The sequence below is a fragment of the Betta splendens genome, chromosome 10, assembly GCF_900634795.4.
Source record: "Betta splendens chromosome 10, fBetSpl5.4, whole genome shotgun sequence".
NCBI lineage: Eukaryota > Metazoa > Chordata > Actinopteri > Anabantiformes > Osphronemidae > Betta > Betta splendens.
Window position 1 is genome coordinate 15,172,750 of NC_040890.2, and position 20,306 is coordinate 15,193,055.

Consider the following 20,306-nt stretch of genomic DNA (forward strand, 5'->3'; position numbering starts at 1 on the left):
CAGGCTTCTCGTATATTTTTTTTAACATGAAAAAGCATCTGGTGGAATCTCAGTACTGGGATTTGTCTTTACCTGTGACTCCAGGGTCTGGATCTTCCCCTCTAACTCTTTGATTCTCTCATCCTTCTTCTGAGACTCGGCCTGGGCCTCCTGTCGTGCGCTGAACTCCTCATCAAACTGCGAAAGAAAGAGGCACATAGTACGTCTATGCACACATAAGCATGTACCAATGTAGTCACGTACACAGGAGTTGGTGAGCAGCAGGGTTCCTACAGAATGGCTACAGGGTGCATCGGCGCACACGGCACCGTCTCAAACTCGCCGGCTGATTTCTATTCATGGCTCTTCTGGTTCTGTTGAGCCCTGTTGTCCTTCGTCTTTGTTTTGGCCCTAGCTTTCATGTATGCTGATGAATCTAACCTTTGTAGAAAGCGAGGCATGTCGCTACAATGATTTCAGCAGCCCAGCGGGGTGCATGCTAGCGAGGAGTCTGGGGCTGCTAGACACTGGAAGCTAAAAACATATATAGATAATGTGCATAAGGGGAGGTTATAAATCAGAAATAAATGAAAATACCATAAAAATCAATGATGCAATTAATTCAATTACATTAAAGTCTGTGAAGGGCCAGCTTAAAAACTGAACTGCATCCAGAGTCTGCACATAACTTAATTCTGCCCCGGCACCGTGCACAAATAAGTATACACCACAACTTGGCCATCGATTCTTGTAATGCTGATACGGATCATGTAGCGTCACAGCCAGGTATTGATGAGGGCATGGAAAATCAATAGCTTGTCTGGGAGCTTTGAGCAGGAAAAAAAACCTTCCTGATGGGAGTTGGCCAACCAAAGGGGGGCTGCTGGAGTGATTAATGCCTCACCTTCTTGGAGTACTCTGCAGCCTTCTGCTCACTCTCCTCAACTTTGGCTTTATCCACACACTGATCTGCAAGACAAGGCAGCAACAGTCACCAGATGCTTCAAAGGCATGTGGAGGAGCAGCTTTCACTGCACGTGCGGCCGCTTTCACCTGATCCTCAGTCATGTTTGATACAGAAAAGTAGATGATGAGTGTCTGTCCATTTTCAGATGCAGACGTATTGTAAATACACGGAATAAAATGCATGGGGCCGATCGCTCTGGTTAAGAAGGAGAGGAAGTGTTCTCCTGATGTGCTCGCTAGCTGCCTTCTAGAAGTGAAATCAGCCGCGTGGTGTAAACGTTTGTGCAGATGTGCGATTCTCCCCGAGCTCATCCTCCTTCTCACTGACAGAGGTGTCATTAAAAAACAGGAATCATCACCTGAAAATCCTGAGTTGTTATTCGACGCTTGAGAGACCAACCTGCGGCATTTTTTTACTGTTTCACTTTTCACCAGATCTTTTGTGATATTCAACTTTGGAGGCTCATAAACTGGAAGCACATGTTGCAGCGTAAGTGTAAATTGTTGGTAGATCGCACATCCAACAACACATGTACCTCTGAAAGAATAATTATTATGAAACAACACTCCAATTTGAAAAAAAATGAAGATAGAAAGTTTATTTTCTAGCGGAAAGAGGAACTTTCAAAGACCCCAAACGATGTGACATCCTGTTCCGTGTGCTTCATTTATGAATTTAGCAAAACACATTCTTGGAAGTTTTCAACTGATTAAATTTTAGGAAAGTGAGTGAGAAAACGTGTTACATACTACAGCACATCAGTTTCTGTGGGTACGTTTAGAAACTTTTAACAACCCTTTGTTGGCAAGTCACAGAACTGTTAGTGACACAGCAGAGAGAGATGTGGTGGTGTTATTTATTTCTGCTCTCAGTTTGACAAATATATTGTATTAGTAATGCAGCACAAATAGACGTGTTCTCAATGATTCCTGAAACACAGTTTGAAAATACCCCCGTCGAGCAGGTATCCTTCTGAAATACCAGCGTCTGTTTGAGAACAGAAATAGTGTCTAATGTGTCATTAATTAAATAACCATGTCTTATATGTCAAGCTACTGCAGGTGTTTGCCAGAAGGGATCGAGAAGGATAATGAGAACAACTGTGAGGTAAGACAGCATTTTTAGCAACATAGGTGATAAACCTCTGGCGGCACAAAGAGGATGAATGCGGAATGTCAGGGATTCGGTTGGTTGTTACAGAAAAATCTGAGCAATTAATAGCAAATATGACACAATTCAAACTGTACCGATTAGCAGGGTGAAGTCCACGTCCAGCCGTTGACTGTAGCCAAAATCAGGGTCCATCCCGTTGCGGTACAGGACCACCTGAGACACGCATTCCTCTATCACCTTGTAGTACTGAGGCCTAACACAAAGCACAACACGAGGACAAGGCACAGAAACGTATGAGTGACACAAACGCTACCAGCAGAGTTATTAAGCACTAATCATTCCCTTATCTGAGCTGGGGGTCACGAAGCGCCATGGCAAAAGGGTGCTGTTACAGAAAATTGGCGCCCTATTAAACCCGATCACTTGCTTCACCCCCATCATGAAATTAGGAGATTAATGGGCAAACCCAAGTCTGTGTGAGTGTGTTCGTTTCAAGGTGACAGGCGGCATCCACGCCGAGGCTCGCCCTCTTGTCTAATTTGCAATCATCTCAGCCAATTAGGGCAACCATAAAAAGTGAAATGTAAATCTAATCTGTGTAATGTGTGTAATTGAAAGCACAATGACGGGGAAACATGTCAGCCGGTTAGGAGCGCTTGGTGTTGGGAAGCAGCCGCAGAGACCCCTTCCACCGCTCAGGTTGCTACGTGACCTTTTCTCTGTAACATTATCAACTTTAATTGCAAGTGACATTTAGCAAATACAATGACAGTCTGAGGCGAGCCCCAAACTGAGAGATAATCACTTTCATGCGTGACATTGACCAGAAGTTTAGATTCACAACAAAAACTTGTTTTTTCATTCCTCTACCCAGTAAAACTCAATTTCCTCTAGACTGTTAGATGAGTACAACTGACCCACGATGACGCTCATAAATGGGAGGATGATAAAATAGCAATCAAGCTACCTGTGAAAAACATTAATCCATTTATTCATTCATCCATCCATCCATTTTCCAAGCCGCTTATTCCCATATGCGGGGTCGCGGGGGTGCTGGAGCCCAACCCAGCTGGCTATGGGCGAGAGGCAGGGTACACCCTGGACGGGTCGCCAGTCCATCGCCGGGCTTATTCATTCATTCATTCATTATAATGGTGGAAACATTAGCGTCAGTGAGGCTGGTGAAAACAGCATTGACTGTTGTACATACAGTACATGTCTGTAGTATCTGTATATAATAATCAATCAGGGATGCCCCAAAGATAAGAGCCTCTAAGTGTGATTAACAGCCGCCTGCATGGTGCCTCTGCATGAGAGCATGAAGCGGTAACGCAGGTTCACTGACGTTGCTGAAACGGAATCATCCTTTGGAGCAAAGTCTGTGCTGCCAGCTGGGTTCATCTCGTGTGAGACCACAAAAAGGCCGTATTATCATAAGCGCGCGTGCGTCTGAGTGAAAAAGTAGCTCACATGACAAACTTATTAAAGGGGTTTAAGTTTATCTCCAAGGCTCTGACTAAGTGACGCCCATGAATTCCGAGGCTGCGCTCCGCTGGCATCCTGTGGGTGGACAGGCCGTATCACATTACGAAACGGGAATATGAAAGAACACACAATTCTGAGCCAAAGCAAATAAGAATAAATCAGCATTTAGGTGCAGTGCTTTGAAAGCATGAAATGCCATACATTATCTTGAGCCGGCGGATTCGCCCACTCGCGATGGGAACGGGCTGGTGAAAGCGCGCACGTCGCCCTGCTTGGCTTAAGCACTGTGGCGCTGAGCTTACGACTGTCACCGATGTACACCGCATTATTATCTCAATAAGCCGCCCTATTTTCCCTCCGTCCTCCAACCTCCGCCACTGCCGAGCAAATCGGGGCTGGGTGGAGATAGCTGGAGAGGGAGAGGGTGACCTAAAACTGTCAGGCCCCTCCGTGGTGGGCAGGGCCGGGCTCCGCAAGCCAGCATATGTCCCCGCCATCACTCCCCACCTCTTCTCTTACTCTGGCGCCTCCGTTCCTTCCGTCGATAGCGCGCAGTTCAGCGGCCGCTTGATCCAGCTCTGCTCCACATAACCAGTGTAATCCCCATATCACCAGGCTCCAAAAGAGCAGATCTGCTCTATATTTACTGGGTGGGTTTGATGTGCTCTCATTCATTAAAATTGCAGTCGGAGATTAATTATCAAAAATAAACCAGGCCCTGAAGGGAGAGCAACAACTAGTGTTGCGTTCGGGCAGTAGACAGCAGTTTGAAGGCTCTGCCCACCGCTTAACGTATATTACTTTATGAACAAAGAGATCATTATTTACTGCAAAGAGCCATGCACTGCATCTATTAACACCCTGACTGTGGTGTAAGCCAGGAAGCATCTCTGGTGTTAAACTTCTTGAGAGCGTGTGTGGGTTTGCAATGCAGAGTGGAAGAAAAAGTATATTCAAAGGCATATCTTTAAAAGGACCATCAGTTTTTCATGAGGGGCGCCTCTTATCGCTCCTTATTACTGGTTACAGGAGCTGCGTGGACACCGGGGCCGGGGTGGACGTGGTCGTCCCAGCTGGTTAATGTGAATTCTATTCCTCACGCCCTCTGAATAGACGAGGCCTACATTATTCATGCATTCGAGAGAACAGCAACTTGTCTATGATGAATTCGTCTTCCTCCTCTCTTCCACCCTTCGTCTTCCAACTTGAAGAAAAAAAATCTTATTTCTGCAAAAAGCTCTGACACAGCAGTGAATTCATCAGTGTCACTCCATTGAGAGTGGTGGCCTTCCTGCCCAGTGACTGACACATTGGCTCTCTCAAAGGCAGCGCAGAGTGCTAACCCAACACTAACTTAGTCACTTCAAATTAGAAAGTAACATGTCTGCACTGATCATTTCTATTTTCTGGGGTTTTAGAGGCTGTTTACCTTCACCTGGGCTGATAATCCTTCTCATGGTAGTTACACTGCAGTGAAAGGAAACATTAGACCCTGGGTCTGAGTCAAGCCCAGGTGCTAATGCTTCTTTTCATTGCTGTGCTGCCTCTCCATAAAAAGCATTACTGAAGACTATGAGGTTGATGTGCCACTCATGTGTGAATAGTTTTACCCACTTTGACATCTGATGAACACATAGAGGCTTTTTATCATTACATATGTTGACAGCCTTTTCCTCCTTATGAACCACATGTTCAAAGTTAAGCCCAAGATGAATAAATAGAGGAATGGTGGACTTGACATGGACGCTGCTGGTGAAAGCCAACAAACCCAAACTATTAAAGTGCAACTGTCTGGCAGAGCATCATAAGGTCATCCATCAAGGAAAAAAGTTTTGAGATGTAAGAACAAGTGGGACTGACCTGATGTAATAGTCGTTCCTGATGAGCAATAGGTGCTGGAGGATAGACAGGAAGTAGGTCTCTGAGGCGGTGTCTTTCACCATATTGGACAGGAGATGGTACACCTCATTCATGTCGGTACAGAAACAAGGTTAAGGGAAACAACTCTGCAGCATGAAAGAGATGCAGTGGTGCAGCAATTTTGGTTAGCACTTAATGTTCTTCAAACTGTAATACGGCGCCTGTAAAGATTTAAATGTTTATTAGTTCCTCTTTTATCTCTAACAATTCACGTTCCACCGTTTCTCATCTCCGATTTTCTGACAGGTGTCGTTGTACAAAACCAACAGACACGCGATCCCTCGCTTCCATTCTCTCCTGGGGAAGCTAAAACAGTGTAAACAACGAACCAGAGGAGTGGGGCTGCCAATAAAGAACAGTCCTCCTTGTTTACGTGCCACTGCAAAACTTTCAAGATAGAGGAAATTAATTACATGAAAAACTCTGTGGTTTCAGTGTTGAAGGCGAGAATGATAGGGAGCCGATCATTAGCAGGCCGAGAATATAGCTGAGACTCTGCCCTCAGATTGAAACTGACATGTACTCAAGAGCAAAAACTTGTGTTATTAAATTTGCAAAAGCTATTGATTATATGTCTTATGTTTTCTTTCCCCAGGAGGAAGTAGTGATGGCTCTGACATCCAAAAACAGATGGTAAATCTGACTCTTACTTTTAGTTCTTCTCTTTAAACATCCTACGCCACATATAGTCAGTGTTTCATTCATCAAGTATTTATTAGTGGCGCACCCTGTTAAATGATGAGAAGATGAATTAGAATGTACAATGTACCTCAATGAGCTCTTTAATATGCTTCGCTGAAGGTGACTTGAGCTGCTCGTATACAGTAAGCTGGTCAAGTTAACAAGTGCTTAACTTCCAACATGTAGAAATGCAAAGTGTACAAAAACAATCCATAGTTTCTGCAACTGCAGTAAGTCTTTTAAATACTTTGACACTTGTCTTATTAATTTCAACAAGGCCTGTAATTAAACTACCATCCTCTATCCGTTTATTTGGAGAGAGAGAGAGAGGGCTGGGAATACAGGCTCCTCTAAAGTATCATTTCCCTCCCTTGTATTAGCTGAGTATGAAACCTGGGAGAATTACGAATCCTGTGAGATTCAATTATAGCCTCACCACAGCAGCATTTGAGAGGACATGAGAAGGAGCTCAGACTGGGAAAGTATCCAACTAGCTTCATCTATCACTAAGCTGCAGACATAAACCTAATGTAGAATGCCAATTCATTTGATGACACCCCCTACTCTCTCTCTCTCTCTTACCACTATCTATCCAAATAATGAATAAACATGAATAGCAGTCAACTGTGATGTAGGCCAGACAGTGGTGGGGTCAATCAATCACTATTCCACAGCCCATGTATATTTATTAGTGGCCTGGAGTCACCTCCTCAGCACCTGGACCTGGGCCGGACACAGAGGAGTCTCTGCAGGTTAATATTCATGAAAATGCTGGGAGGATAGCGTTTAGGTGGCAGACATGCTGCCCGCGTGATAGCGTGTGCGTACGTTGGTTCTGATGTGTGTGCGCCAAACACGCAGCGCGACAGAGGTTACAGGGGTATTTGCATCATGCTCAGTGCTGGGGATCGATAGCACATTGTCCATGTTAACGAACACTGGGCCTTCTCATTTGTAAACGCGTTCCAGCACAGCGTTAATCCAGGTGAACCTCCCCCCCCCTTCTCTGTCAACATACACAACCTCCTTCCCTCACCTACATGTGTCAACAGAGACTGTCACTCAGCAGCACCTTGTGCCTGGGCTGGAACTGTGGGGTTTAGAGGGAGAAGAAAGGATGTGGGAATGAACATCTGCATAACAATGTCAGTGTCTGGTTTGTCTGCCACAATGTCAGCCATTCATATATAGCCCTGAAGAAGGTCTGTGAATTATTAAACGGAGCTTCGTAGGGATGCTTGAAGAAGTTTCCAACTCGGGACTAAATTGCTGCTCACCTAATTAACTTCTGCTCTGCACTTTTGGAGCTAAGTGGAGATTGGCAGAAAGCTGGAGGAGAGAATTCACATTTCCAAAATGGAACAGGAGACAAGAAGCGATAATACTTAAACTGATAAAACCCTGACAATTTAATATAACTGCACATAAAAAATATTTATGTCTACTGTGCAAGTATTTCCAACAGTAAAGTATATACTTTAAATGTGTTTCTCGGGAGTGTTACATGAGTCCTACTCGTCCTTACCTGGGAGGAGACAAGAGGAGAGCTGAAAATAAAAAGAGAACTAAAGGGTGGTGGGTTGGGATGACAGGACATTTACCTGCTACCTGCTCAGGGATGGAGGTGGATGTTTTGCTCCAGCTCCTCAGATCCTTCGCTAATGAACCGAGCTACGAGGGGCTCCAGGCAGTAAAGCTTCACCCAAAAACCCACAATATGCACTTTTGTGTCGCTGCTGCTTATGCAGGCCTATTCATGTGTGCATCTAACATGGAGGGAGGACAAAAGGATATTCCATCTCAGCGCGAATGTCATCCAGGCGATGGGAGAGTTCAATGGAGTCCTCCTCCTTGTTCTCGTTGAACACCTTTAGCTGGATGTCCAGCTCCTCCGTTTCCTTCAGCTCCTACATTGAGTCACACACGCAGTAGATAGAAGTTATGACAATCAGCACCTGCAAGATGCACTGCAGGAAAACCAATTAACCATTTATTATTCCACGCATTGCAGAGCTTTGCTTTTATGCCACTGTTAACCGGACATGTTCTAATAGCGGAATATTAGTTTCCCTCTCGCAGCTGCGCTGAAATGCCTCAGACCCTCGCTACGCATTCCAGACAGTACACTCTGCTGCACACCTGTTCCAGCCACGACGGGGCTACGGGGATGCTCTTTACCGCTTCTCAATGAATCACCGACAGACAGGGCCAAATGTAACCCAGTTTCTGCAGGTATCAATCACCCTGCACCATTTTTTGGCTAGGCAATTTGTCTTAGGCAACACTGGTTGGGAGGGAGTTGTACAATGCCACAAAAGAAAGCGAGTGGGAAAAGTGGAAGAGGGCCAAATACACAAGTCAAGGACGACAAGAACAAAACAAATCGTGCGTTCTTTTTTAGTGGAGTACAGCTTTTCTTCTCCAGCGGCTCCACTGATTCCTAACCATAACTCATAATTAGATGAAAGAGTGTCAGTCTAAATGTGGGCATTAAAAGCAGTGAACGTGGCATTCATAAATGACTATACACCGAGACTCATTCATATCAGGGGGCAGAATTGCAGATAATTAAAGTAATGACAGTAATAATCAACAGGAGCAGATGGGATGACTTATTAACAACTGGCTCTGTGACACATTCACCCCACTCACTACAAATGAGAGCTTGAGTGATGACTTGAGCTCGTTTGCCTCTGCCTCATGTGAAGATGTGCAAGCACACTGATAATGATGCCAGGATGACCTGTGTGATGAGGTGCTAGCACCGACACACTTGACACAAGCAACTGTACGACTGCAGCGACTTGTGCTTCCACCACAGCTACTAATACAAAATACAATCTATTTATAATAAAACCCATGGATATCTGTGTGGTGTTTTGTGTCTTTACTGCACAATGTCTAATTTGCCTACTTTACTGTACATATATAAGGGATGCAAGTAACAAGTGACTGTTTACTTACTTTATTTCACAGTTTAGAGTTAAGATCTTTTCCTTTTTTTATTATGTTGACTTATTTCTGGCAGAATGTTGACTAAATTGAAAGTGAGTGAGACAATAAACTTCTGATCACACTTTCACAGTTCTGATAAACTGGTAACTTACAGGGAGGATCTTCTTGAGCCCACATCTTAGGAACTCATTGCGCAGATGTATCCGGAAGTCCAGGTCATCAGGGGAGGTGACCAATGCGTTGATAAGCTGCATGCAAGCAACCTGTGATGAAACCGGATGAAAGAATAAATGATGAGCACATTCGCTGTCTGTCCTCCTCATTATCAATAGGATATTTCCAATGATTATTCGCTGGTAGGATTTTCTTTGCAAACCAAAACAAAGCAGGAGAAACTAAAGGGAAAGGCAGCGATCACATATAGGCTGCTAGTACGAGTCTGCTGTATCTATTGACCAGGTGTACATTATTAATGGATTTATTGGAAGGAGAAGGCCTCGTGCTGGAGTGTGTGCACTTCTCTGTGTGCCTCGGGTGGAAGAGTAGGTTAAGAGGAAATTGTTGATGAATTATAATGAGGAGTAAGGTGTTTCAGGGGAGCAGGCTACTGTATGGATGAGACCGTTTCCTCGGACAGACAATCAATAGCAGGCTGAAGCATTCCCAGGGACAATGTGAACGTTTGCCTTCCCAAACCTTGACCCTGTGCTGTTTTCTTCGATGTTTTATTAATACAAGCCACAAAATGCGTGTGGCTTCCCGGGTCGATTTATTATTCCTCTAGATTGGAATCGAACACATACAAACTTAATTGTGAATCGTAATAGCTGAAGGATGGCTGCAGCAGATGACTCTATGTGCTGTCGTTGCGCTGCTGTATTTTATACGTATTTTCACAAGCACGGCCTCGTTGCAGCCAATGAATATGTGCCATCTTTCCCAGGCGCTGGAAACAAAGCAGACCTCTCCATGCTCAAGAAAGGGTTGAGGGCCTCTAAGCAAGATCTGCTCACTGAAACCTGACATGTTACTGTATACACCAGAGGCCAGATACATAAAAGAAACACTCGACCAAATCTTCACAGAACTTACTGAGAGAAAGAAAGTCATGGCGCTCATGAAAAATTCTGTCTCTTGTCCTGCATACAGATTGATACTTACTTCAAGCACCTCGACCATACGTCAGTCATGTATTTTGGAGTGGGAAGCTGCTGGGTGAGGGTGGGGGCATTGTAAGTGCTGTGTTTACAGCGGCAGCGGCGCCATAGCGGGGGTTCCAAACACTGTAATTAAGTGCGCTACTGCAGGGATGGCTTTAAAGTTGAAACGCAGAGTTTCTTTGGTGCTCAGCAGACGAGCGTAGCCCAAGCTACGGCAAAACACATTTTAATCACATTAGCAAAGTCTAATACTACAACCCATCACATGTTTTGGATAAAAAAAAGTCTATTAATTTCCTTGAGCCCCTCGCATCAGCAAAGCATTTTAATTTACTTCACAATTAGCAGGGCTTCATTTCATTAATGGCAAAATTTAAAGGAAAAACAACAGCCTCCTAATAAAAGAATATCTACTTTCTCTCCCACCACCCGCCTCATCAGTTTCCTTCATGTCTTTTTCTCCATGACTTCCCAATCCCCGCAGTTAAAAAAGTAATTCCTTAAGCAATTCCGTACTTTTGGTTTAACAAAAACATTTTTAAGTGCTGTTTTTATTGCTGTTGTACAGCTTTTTCTCCCGCTGCTGAAGAATACTTGTGAAATTGAAGAGAGGTATGGTGCTTTAGTTGCCCTTTCACACCAAGTCCTTTGAGACGCAACTTGACAGCAGCATGGAAGAAAGCAAGGGGAGGTATTTGTAAGATGGAGAAAAAGTGTGCGAGAGGTAGAGGAAATATAAGAAAGAATACTAAAATCTCAGAGAAGCTGCTTTTTATTCTAATTTTCGTTTCTGGCGCTCACAAAAGGAATTGGGTAGTTCAGCGCAGGTGCTCCAGGAAGCAGGTGTTCTAGATTAAAGCGCTGATGACTGAGCTCTGGGTGGATTTCAAAAGCGCCGCGGTCACATCAGATTTTCTGCTGGGGGTGTGGTGGGGTTGACAAGTGGACAAGACGACGCAGAGAGGCAGAGAAAAACACATGTACGGAGACAGCTGAGACACAATGGGCTCCAGAATGACACAACTGTCAATTTCACTCTCTTTGGTTGGCATCAAATGCGGTCTTCATGACAGAACGAATGTGCGTGACTGATGCTGGACTAGGCCTGGTTGCTGCTCACTGGAGCTCTTATGAGTTTGAGTACGGCACTGTGTAAGCCTGAAACAGAACATTACAGAATTCAGACCAGTACTTCAGAACAGCATAACAGGAGTGATTATTGCCATTAACCTTCGAAGGATCTGACAACAATTGTTTCGCAGTGCAGTGATGCGTGTACGTTTGCACTCAAATCCTTTCATTTCACTGGTTTGAATGAGTAAATCAAGCAGGAAGCATTTAAATACTCATGCCTAATGTTTATGTTGAGCGTATCCTCTGTTCCCTCAGACATACAGTGCTATTGATCTATGGGCGCTAACTCCAACAGAACACAATCCACCAACCTATTATGTATCTCATATTAAACATAATGGAGCCAGTGTATAGTATATAATTGTATAAAACAGCCTACAGCGGATTGAATAAACCCTCAGCAGAAGCAGGGCTGGGCTGGGCGGCCATCTGCCTTGACCAGTTGGGCTGAGGAGATATTAAGGAGTCTGGCAGCAGGTCTTTTGCAGTGACTTGAGGATACTGTGTCACCTGCATTCTCAGAAAACTGGTTGTTGCTCTGTACATTGTAAAAACTGTTCCTCTAACTTCATTTATTACAGATTTTGCAGTAAATACGTCATCCAGACATTATAATTATATTGTCATAATGTTGTGATTAGAGGCAACATTAAAAGCTGCATTCTGAGTTGAATTAGCGGGAACAGATTGAAACATTAGACGTATAAAGCTAATTAAATTGTGCGTAATTTGTTTATTCCAAACAGGTGAACGTGTTTTACCCAGTATCCCCCAATTTACCAAAAGGGGGATGGGGTCAATTTGAGTGGAACTTATGATCAACTTATGATCAAGTGCTTGTCGGTGAGTAAGCCCTGACCTGGAGTTGCTGCGCTTCGTGGTTCTCCAGTCCTTCCACAATTGGTGCGAATCTCTCTTTATTGTTCCTCTCGGCAGCAATTGTCATGGCAGCTAAAATCTTATCCAGGCTGAAAGAAAACAGAGAACAGGGAGCAGGCGAACACAAAAGTCAACAAACACTTTTATCACCTTTCTGACAGGACATTTACTCACAATTTTCAGCTCAAACACCATGTATCTTATCTTCCCCTGTGTGTTGATGTGGACATTTACTCAGCCAGTCTTTGGTCACCCTGACAAATGTTACTGCTTTCCATCTCTTTGTATGCTATCTGGTCAATTATTGCTGCAGAGTCCCATTTTGACTCCATCGTGCTTGTTTCTAAGGCGATGCTGGACAAAACAGGGTTTTACTGCGAATGTGCTCAGTTGTCAAAACCAACTGTGTTTGAGTTGATTTGGCTGGGTGAGAAAAGAAGCAAATTATTGCAGGGGCTGCCAGACTAATGTGCAAATACACCTATTGAGAAGGTAAGCAAATTAGAGCACTTGCAAGAGCTCAAGGCAGCTGGCTAAATAGAGGATGAACGATTTCAGCTTCTGAATTGGCAACGAAAGAAAGTTTGTGTTGCAGACATGGGAAAGAAGCAAATGAATGTTTTAGACGCACTAACATAAACATGATCCACTGTACAATATGCATACAAAACCATTTGGTTATCTCTGTCCCTGCAAGGCCACATTTTCCAATTTCCTTCATCAATTGAGAGACTAACCTCCTACTCCAATGGGCCAAAAAATGCTCTGAGGCATTTGGCGTCAGGTCAACAGTGGAATATAACTGAGGATGCTGCACATTTGCCACACAATTTTTTTGTCTTTGTGTCACCTCACGTCAACCCAGTAACAATATCAGCGTGATAAGATATTAGCACTGTTGCGAGCGAGGCAGGCTGCGTGTCTGACCAATAGGATTATCTGTGCGGAGGGAGCCTGACGCTCGGATAAATGGTCCGGCCACGCTCTGTGATAGGGGTTACAAAGTTACAGACGGGCCCGCGCAGCTGCATACTGAGGAGCTTTAAAGACGGTTCAGACGATGCTTCAAAACAGGCAAGATAGATCTGCTTAACTTGTCATGTTTGCATTTGATGCTGTCAGCTGAAGTGGGCGTTGAACATGAGCCAGCGTCGCAACACTGCTTGGCAGAGAAGTTTGGGAGTGAGACTGTGACGCCTCAGCTGCTCTGGCTGTCATTTCTGCGGTATATGTATATTTTCGTAAGGGGCCGGGATCATGGCAAAGACCTCCTTCTTTGCTTTCACCCATCCATGAAGCCATGGAGAATGGGGAGGTAGACTGGGGGAGATTTATATAATCTATACACTCAGTATGTGCTAGTATTTGTGTATGCATGCACATGAGCCGCCTGCGAGACTAACTAAAGATATTTACAGTATATTGGTCTAAATGATTAACTGCATCAGTGCATCAACTATGTAGGGAACCAACAGCATCTATTTGTGAAAGTCACAGACTTCAGAGATGAAACATTAAAAAGCTTTAAACAGAACCATATACAACGCTCTGTAGTTCCACATCCTCACTACAAGGATAATCTCACTAATGTCTGTTTAATGGACACATTAAACACTTATGCTTCTTATAAAACACTCAATTGAATCGAACCCATAAAAAAGAAAACACGAATCACCTGAAATTAAGTGAACTGGCTTAAATTGGAGCCAAACTTTTCCTGGTATTCTGACTTAAAAACAAGGAACGCGTACATGCATGTTCACAGCGAGAGTCAGAGCTACAAAGCATAAAGGCCTATTTAGATGGTCAGAGATGTGAGACACACTGCTGAACTCAGCTTCTCCAACAGAATTTGTGGGTTTGTTTATTTCCACCACAGCATTCAGACTGACTTTGAAGTGCCATTGTTATTCTAGTCTGGCCCTGTGGGAAACAATAAAAAACACTCCCCTAAATCCAATTTATAAGCTGTCAGCCCGGGTGTGTGTCCGTGGCAAACTACACTGAGTAGTTCAACACATTAAACAGACTAAACTGCATCATCTGACCATGTGACCCAACAGGGTTCTGTACTGTGGGGGTGGTCTGTCACTGCAGTATATGTCTACAGCAGGTACAAATATATGCAAAGGTGGTTCAATCTCTGCAGGAGTACATGGCTCCCAGCAGGAGAAGATTGAAGCAATAGTCATATTCCAGTGTTTACAAGAATAAGTCATCCCGTTCCCCCTTGCTGTTTCAGAAATATTACACAGTGTGTAAACGTAGCAGAGACGGACCACATCTCATGGTTTTTTGTCATCAGTCAGGATTCTGAAATGGTGTTGTGTTGTTTCCATTCCAGCCGTCATTTACTGAAAGAGCTGGGGAACTGTGTCCCTCGCTCAACTTTTAAATCTGAAAACATCTTTACAACACTCAATGTAGAATAGGAAAGAAAGTACTCAAAGGGTCACTTCACTTATATCACACTTCCCTAAAGTTTGGTTTTATTTGCAGAAGTTTTGTGATCTGTCCCTGAAACTGCTGACGTGCACCCAGATGAAAATAATGTTAATAAAAACACTCCACGGCGAGGTCTACGGATTATGTGAATTAAACAGCCTCTTTTGAAAAGAGACTGAGTTCCTGTTTGTTTGGGGTGATGGAAGCAGCCTTGGTGATGAATGTCTCAAAACTACCAGTAAAGCTAAGGCTTCCAATGTAGTTAAACTGACCCATTAACGAGAAGGCCTTTTCAATGCAGACCTGCCGTACAGCAGAGAAGGTGGCCGTATTCTTTAAGGCACCTGTGCTAACTTACACAGCACCTCGAGTCACCTTGAAGGCATCAAGTGCTGCACAGGTAAAGGCACTGAGGCACTGAGCGCCAGACTTACATGGCAAGAACATTAATGGGCGATGACCTGATGAACTGCTCTTACTAGATCTGCAAATTTAAAACATGACTCAAAGGTGATGCTGATGTTGAGTTTAAAATTATTCTAAAGGTTTATGGTCATAGATTCACTTTCCTGCAGCAACGTGTAGGAAAAATGAATAATCTGCAAGATGTAACTACAGTGTACCGTATGGAGGAGAAGGTTCTAGTTAATAAAGCTACAGTTGCAGCCAAACTCGAATCTGGTTGACACCTTGTGGCCTTCCAATGCCTTTCTTCTAATATTGTAGCATTGTTGTGATTCAGTAGATTAGTGTAATAAGTGTCTGATTACTAAAACACGTACAAACAGAATCTTTATGTTTAATCATGATCTACTGCAGATTTTTGAAGGCTTTTCCATGAGAAAATACCCCAATAGTACCCTCTGGTGAACCAGCCTTGAATGGCCAGTGGAAATGCGGCTTATGTCATAATCTTGCTTAAAACTCTGTTGAGATCATTTGCATATTGAGTGGGTGGGTATGTGATGAGGAATGTAAGCGCAGGATGTGCACAAATAAATGTGACAAATGATCAGGCAAAGCTGATTTGACTTACATGTTTTCCTCTCCAATAATACAGAAGGCAGAGAGAATTTTGACAATCTCTGTCATCATGTTGGTCTGTTTGGGGTCGATTGCCCGTGCCAGCAGCAGCAGGCTGCGCTCATCTCCCAGGATCCTTTGCAGGCCATACTACGAGACAGGGAAGAAAGGAGGTTGAAGAAAGAAGAGGTCCAGTGGGTATAAGTTAATGAGACCATTTGCATTTTTGGAGAACTTTCACTTCAAGAAAAAAATCAATTACACACTGAAGCTGTAATGTACGTAAGTTATAGTTAGCCTTAATTTTCCTTTAAGGAGGGACAACGAGGCCATTGGAGAAAACGAAGGATGATAAATTAATTCAATTCAGGACAGGGCTACAGGGACAAATACTTATAGTCTCATGCACCTTTTTGTCTTCCTACAACTGAAGGAATGGCTAGAGATGATCACGTGGTATTAATTCTAAGAGAAGCAATATCAATAGTTCATCTATCCTTGAAATGTGTGTCACTTTTGAGAAATGAGCCAGACCTTTCCAAAAAAGGATAATTAAAGGACTGAGACTACGGACTCGAAATGGTAAAATTAGCTTCACTTGACTGTCCCATTATCCCAAGTCTGTCAGAGTCCAGAATCAAATGAGGCTTGGAATCTCGATAACCTGAGCTTCTATATGAAGATACTTCTAAAGAGGGATGTGAAGATGTTATCACCATGTGCAAAGGTTTTATACATTCTATTTATACAAACCTTATTGTTCATAAAAGCCTTCAAACACTGGATGAGTTTATGCTGGTTCCGTTTGTCAATGTTCTCCTGCCTGCAAAGAAGAATGAAGAATGATGGGACAGCGATTACGTCATCAGAACCTGGACCCTCAGTGAAGGGCAAATATGGGCTGTCACTCACTGTTTCTTGTCCAGCAGCTTCTCCAGGGCATCCAGCAGAAGACCAAGACCCTCATGCCCAAAGTTATTAACCCAACTAGAAGAAAGACAACACACACACACACACAACTATTAGTTACTCAACGCTGTGTCAAAATTGTTATTACCCTGCTGGTTTATTGTAAGCCACGCTGACTCGCAGAAGGAAGCAATCACAGGCAAAATTGCATTAACCTCAGAGGAAATCAGTCATTCCGACTAATATCAAAGGTTTAACAGTCACTTGGATAAATTGACTGTTGTACTGGTTTTTAATTCCTAACATGGAGAGCTGGAAATAAAAAATCACAAACCGCCCCACCTTCTTACTACTGCTCGAATCGGTTTGACTTTAAACTGTACCCATTTACAAGCAAATGAACACCCATCCATCTTAACTAGTGTTCCCATCTCTAAGCCGTTTGTATCCGAGCCCCCCTGTGAGCTGCTATGTTTCTGCGCCAAAAGATTAAGCAATGCAAGAAAGATAACACTGTAATCGATAATGGATCGTGAGAGATAATTGGCTATAAACCACAGCGTATCAGGAGACGGCAAATGATCCAGTGCAGATGAGCCCGTTTGTCTAAGCCAGGAGGAGCGGGAGGCAGGAGGAGCCTGAGAGGTACAGTGTGGCCAGATTATGTTATTAGCATTACTTGTTTTCAGGCCCTTTACTGTCAATAATCTGAAATGCATGGTGCAATTTTCTGGCATTTGCAGAGCACAACTCCGTGATTTATTTAGCCTCTTTGACAATGATCTGAAATAATAATGGTTTGAGTATTAAAGTCATTCGTATTGACTCGGTGAGTCGGAAGAGACCCTCGATTAGCCATGAGATGCATTAGCCTGAGGCAACTGGCGAAGCTGAGGTGAGGTATTTCTTTAATCTGTGACGAAATTAGCGCACGCAACAACCCTCCAACCAGCATTAGTCAAATTTTATTAGTAGACAAGCAGAACCACTTTATAAGTCATTAATATTTACCATAGTGTATAATGATGATCTGTTATCTTAATCAAAACAAAATGCAATAAAGTTTAGCATTTACAAATGTCTGCTTATCAGCAGCATCGTGAGTGACGCCCTTTTCTGTCGCGTGCGCTGCAGTTATCGAAGGAGGAAAAACTGGAAGCGAGAGCCGACTGGCTCAGTTTACTTCAGAGTGATTACGCTGTTACATGTATTTGTATTATCAAGGTGGTGTAGTGGAAGTAAATGAGCGACTAGGAAACAAAGGGGGAGGAGAGCGACATGGCTGACGGAGAAGCATTCAGTGTTTATGCTTCTTAGTAATGGTGGTACAGTAACGACAGTCTTCAGACAGGAAATGGAAGCAGATTCTGAGCAGACCACTGTTTAATGCAAGGCTCTGCCGGGTGGGAACGCTGTGTGTAGCCTCCATACGCTATGTGAGAACATGCTCTGCCTTTTGCATTAACAGTGGAATTTTTACATAAGCGGCAGCTGTAAAATGTAATAAAACATTTAACACATCGATCGACTTTTAGAACAAAAATTTATATTTCATAACAAATATAAGTCCCTTTGAGCCGTGATTCTCATGCACCCCTTCCTTGCTATTATGAATGAATGTGAATGCACATAAAGGACAGGAACCACCGGGTTCGTCTGCCGAGTACATCTTTCATTAGGGAATGTACTTCTTACTGCAGGTTGCAACATAATGCAGCGCTCATGGCGGTTTTAAAAGCCCAGGATGCTTTGACTCCTCCCGCCGCCCAGACTGTCCATCATTTTCTGTCCCCTCACGTACACCCGCAGGTCCTCTGCAGCTTGACTTCTAACTGTCCCCAAAGTTACCAGAGAAGAAAATGAGTTAAGCTTCTATGAAGTGGAATCTCTGATCATCTGAGGAATGACAAACACCACTAATATTAACCACCAGTAGTGCAACGGTATGTGTCCTGTTTGTTTGCATACAGTACATGTTACTACAGTTCAGTTGGTTGAATTATTTTTAGCTCCATACCATGTGAAGGCATTGAACATTGTTTTCTTTATTGTGAAATAGTCATTAACACTAATCAGCTCACTCTTTCACCAGCTCAGAGCAGCTGTGGACCGTAGACGCAGCTAAAGGTCACACTGCACCTGTGGGCAATTACAAATGTAGACGTAATGTAAAGAAGCAATGAAGGAACTGGAGACAGAATCTTTCCCTTATCAGTCTGTTCTTCTAATCTGGGCACACATCCAAAGATTTCATTTACTTGGTGAAGAACTTGTTCATCTAATATTGATGGCTGTAATCCTCTAGTTAAGTGCCACCAAATTGTGTTTCTTATTGCACGAGTGCATATCCTGCAGCGAAATGAAAAATTCATGTTTGGTCTTAGGGCAGAAATTCCTTATTTTAAGGTTTGTTAACACTGTGGGTTGGACACAATTACATTAGACTTATGGATCCTGTTTGGAAAACAATGATCTTTCATGATAGGATCATTGTTCCAGGAAAGTATCATGTTTCTGTTGGTTTGGCAAAAGACAAATCTTCATGCATCCACCCAGATACTGCACTGTTCCACCTGGAACATGCAACCTCCTCACAGAAACACCTCAGGCACCCAGTGGATTTAAATCCAGGACCATCTTGCAGTGAGGCTGTGCATTGAGACACCATAAGAAAATATGTGCATATTTATGCTCACATCTGTTTACTCATTCACAGTATTCCCAAGGTAAATAGAGCGACTGCCCTAAATAAATCCAACCAATGATATTTAGCCATCACTGAGACTCTACTTTAAGCTGCTTGACTAAAATAATACATATTAACAATAAACACACTTCAGTCCCCATGAACATATTCATTCTCATTCTTTGTGCTCGTACATGCAGTATGAATAGAAGAGAATGATGCTGCTGCTGCTCCAGACTTGACGAACACAAGTGCTGTAGTTACGGCAGTAGTGGCCAGAACCGGCAAAATGTAACAGGAAAGTGTGGAAAACAAAATGTGAAGCTTGTGTCGAGTTCTGCAAATACTTGAAAAGGGAAATGTAGGAACACGATGGGAGGATGACGTGCGTCAGCAGCCACAGTGAGCGACTGAACAGTGCGAGGCGCAGACTCTCAGCGCTTTTGTGTGACTGATCGCTGGTGTCGTGTTTAGCTGGCCGGCGCAAGCACTGATTCAGTCCATAGGCCGGTTTTATTATTTTATCATGGCTAGGTGGGGAGCGTTAGTATTGAAAGCTTCTGTGTGAGTGCAATATATTTCATATTGTATTACAAGCAAAGTCATACAACTGTCCCTCTGAGAGACTGCTGACCTATTCGGCGCCGTGTATTTCAATTGAGGCCCAATGCTCCTCGCAACAAATAGCTGTGAACATTACAGCTTCAACCCAAGCACCAGCAGTGTCTGCGCACTGATTTACCATACTGTACCACACCACTCTGATCAATTCAACCGCCTACTGAAATAACTATAAAGCACAACCTATACCGGGTGAAAGATAATAGACAGAAAATATTAAGTTGCCTGTTCAGTGCATCACAAAAGTAATACATGCACATAAAGTGATTAGGAGCAGTGATGCCACTGTTAAAAGCTCACCTGCTCTACTTTAGGAAAGGTGGGGATTTTGTTATCAGCCCCTATAATA

The 20,306-nt window shown here is 43.4% G+C and overlaps 1 protein-coding gene across 12 annotated transcripts in view; it reads right to left on the reverse strand.

The window, feature by feature from the left end:
* Positions 1-20,306, reverse strand: part of diaph2 (diaphanous-related formin 2) — a 279,374-nt gene that overhangs the window by 173,373 nt on the left and 85,695 nt on the right. For all 12 annotated transcript variants that reach the window (XM_029164826.3, XM_029164824.3, XM_029164823.3 and 9 more), the window contains 10 exons: positions 16,654-16,728; positions 16,495-16,564; positions 15,755-15,891; positions 12,254-12,362; positions 9,253-9,363; positions 7,940-8,052; positions 5,405-5,521; positions 2,194-2,312; positions 884-948; positions 73-177 (listed from right to left, as the gene is read on the reverse strand). In XM_029164826.3, coding sequence (XP_029020659.1) covers positions 73-177; positions 884-948; positions 2,194-2,312; positions 5,405-5,521; positions 7,940-8,052; positions 9,253-9,363; positions 12,254-12,362; positions 15,755-15,891; positions 16,495-16,564; positions 16,654-16,728 — 1,021 coding nt within the window. The remainder of the gene's footprint in view (positions 1-72; positions 178-883; positions 949-2,193; positions 2,313-5,404; positions 5,522-7,939; positions 8,053-9,252; positions 9,364-12,253; positions 12,363-15,754; positions 15,892-16,494; positions 16,565-16,653; positions 16,729-20,306) is intronic.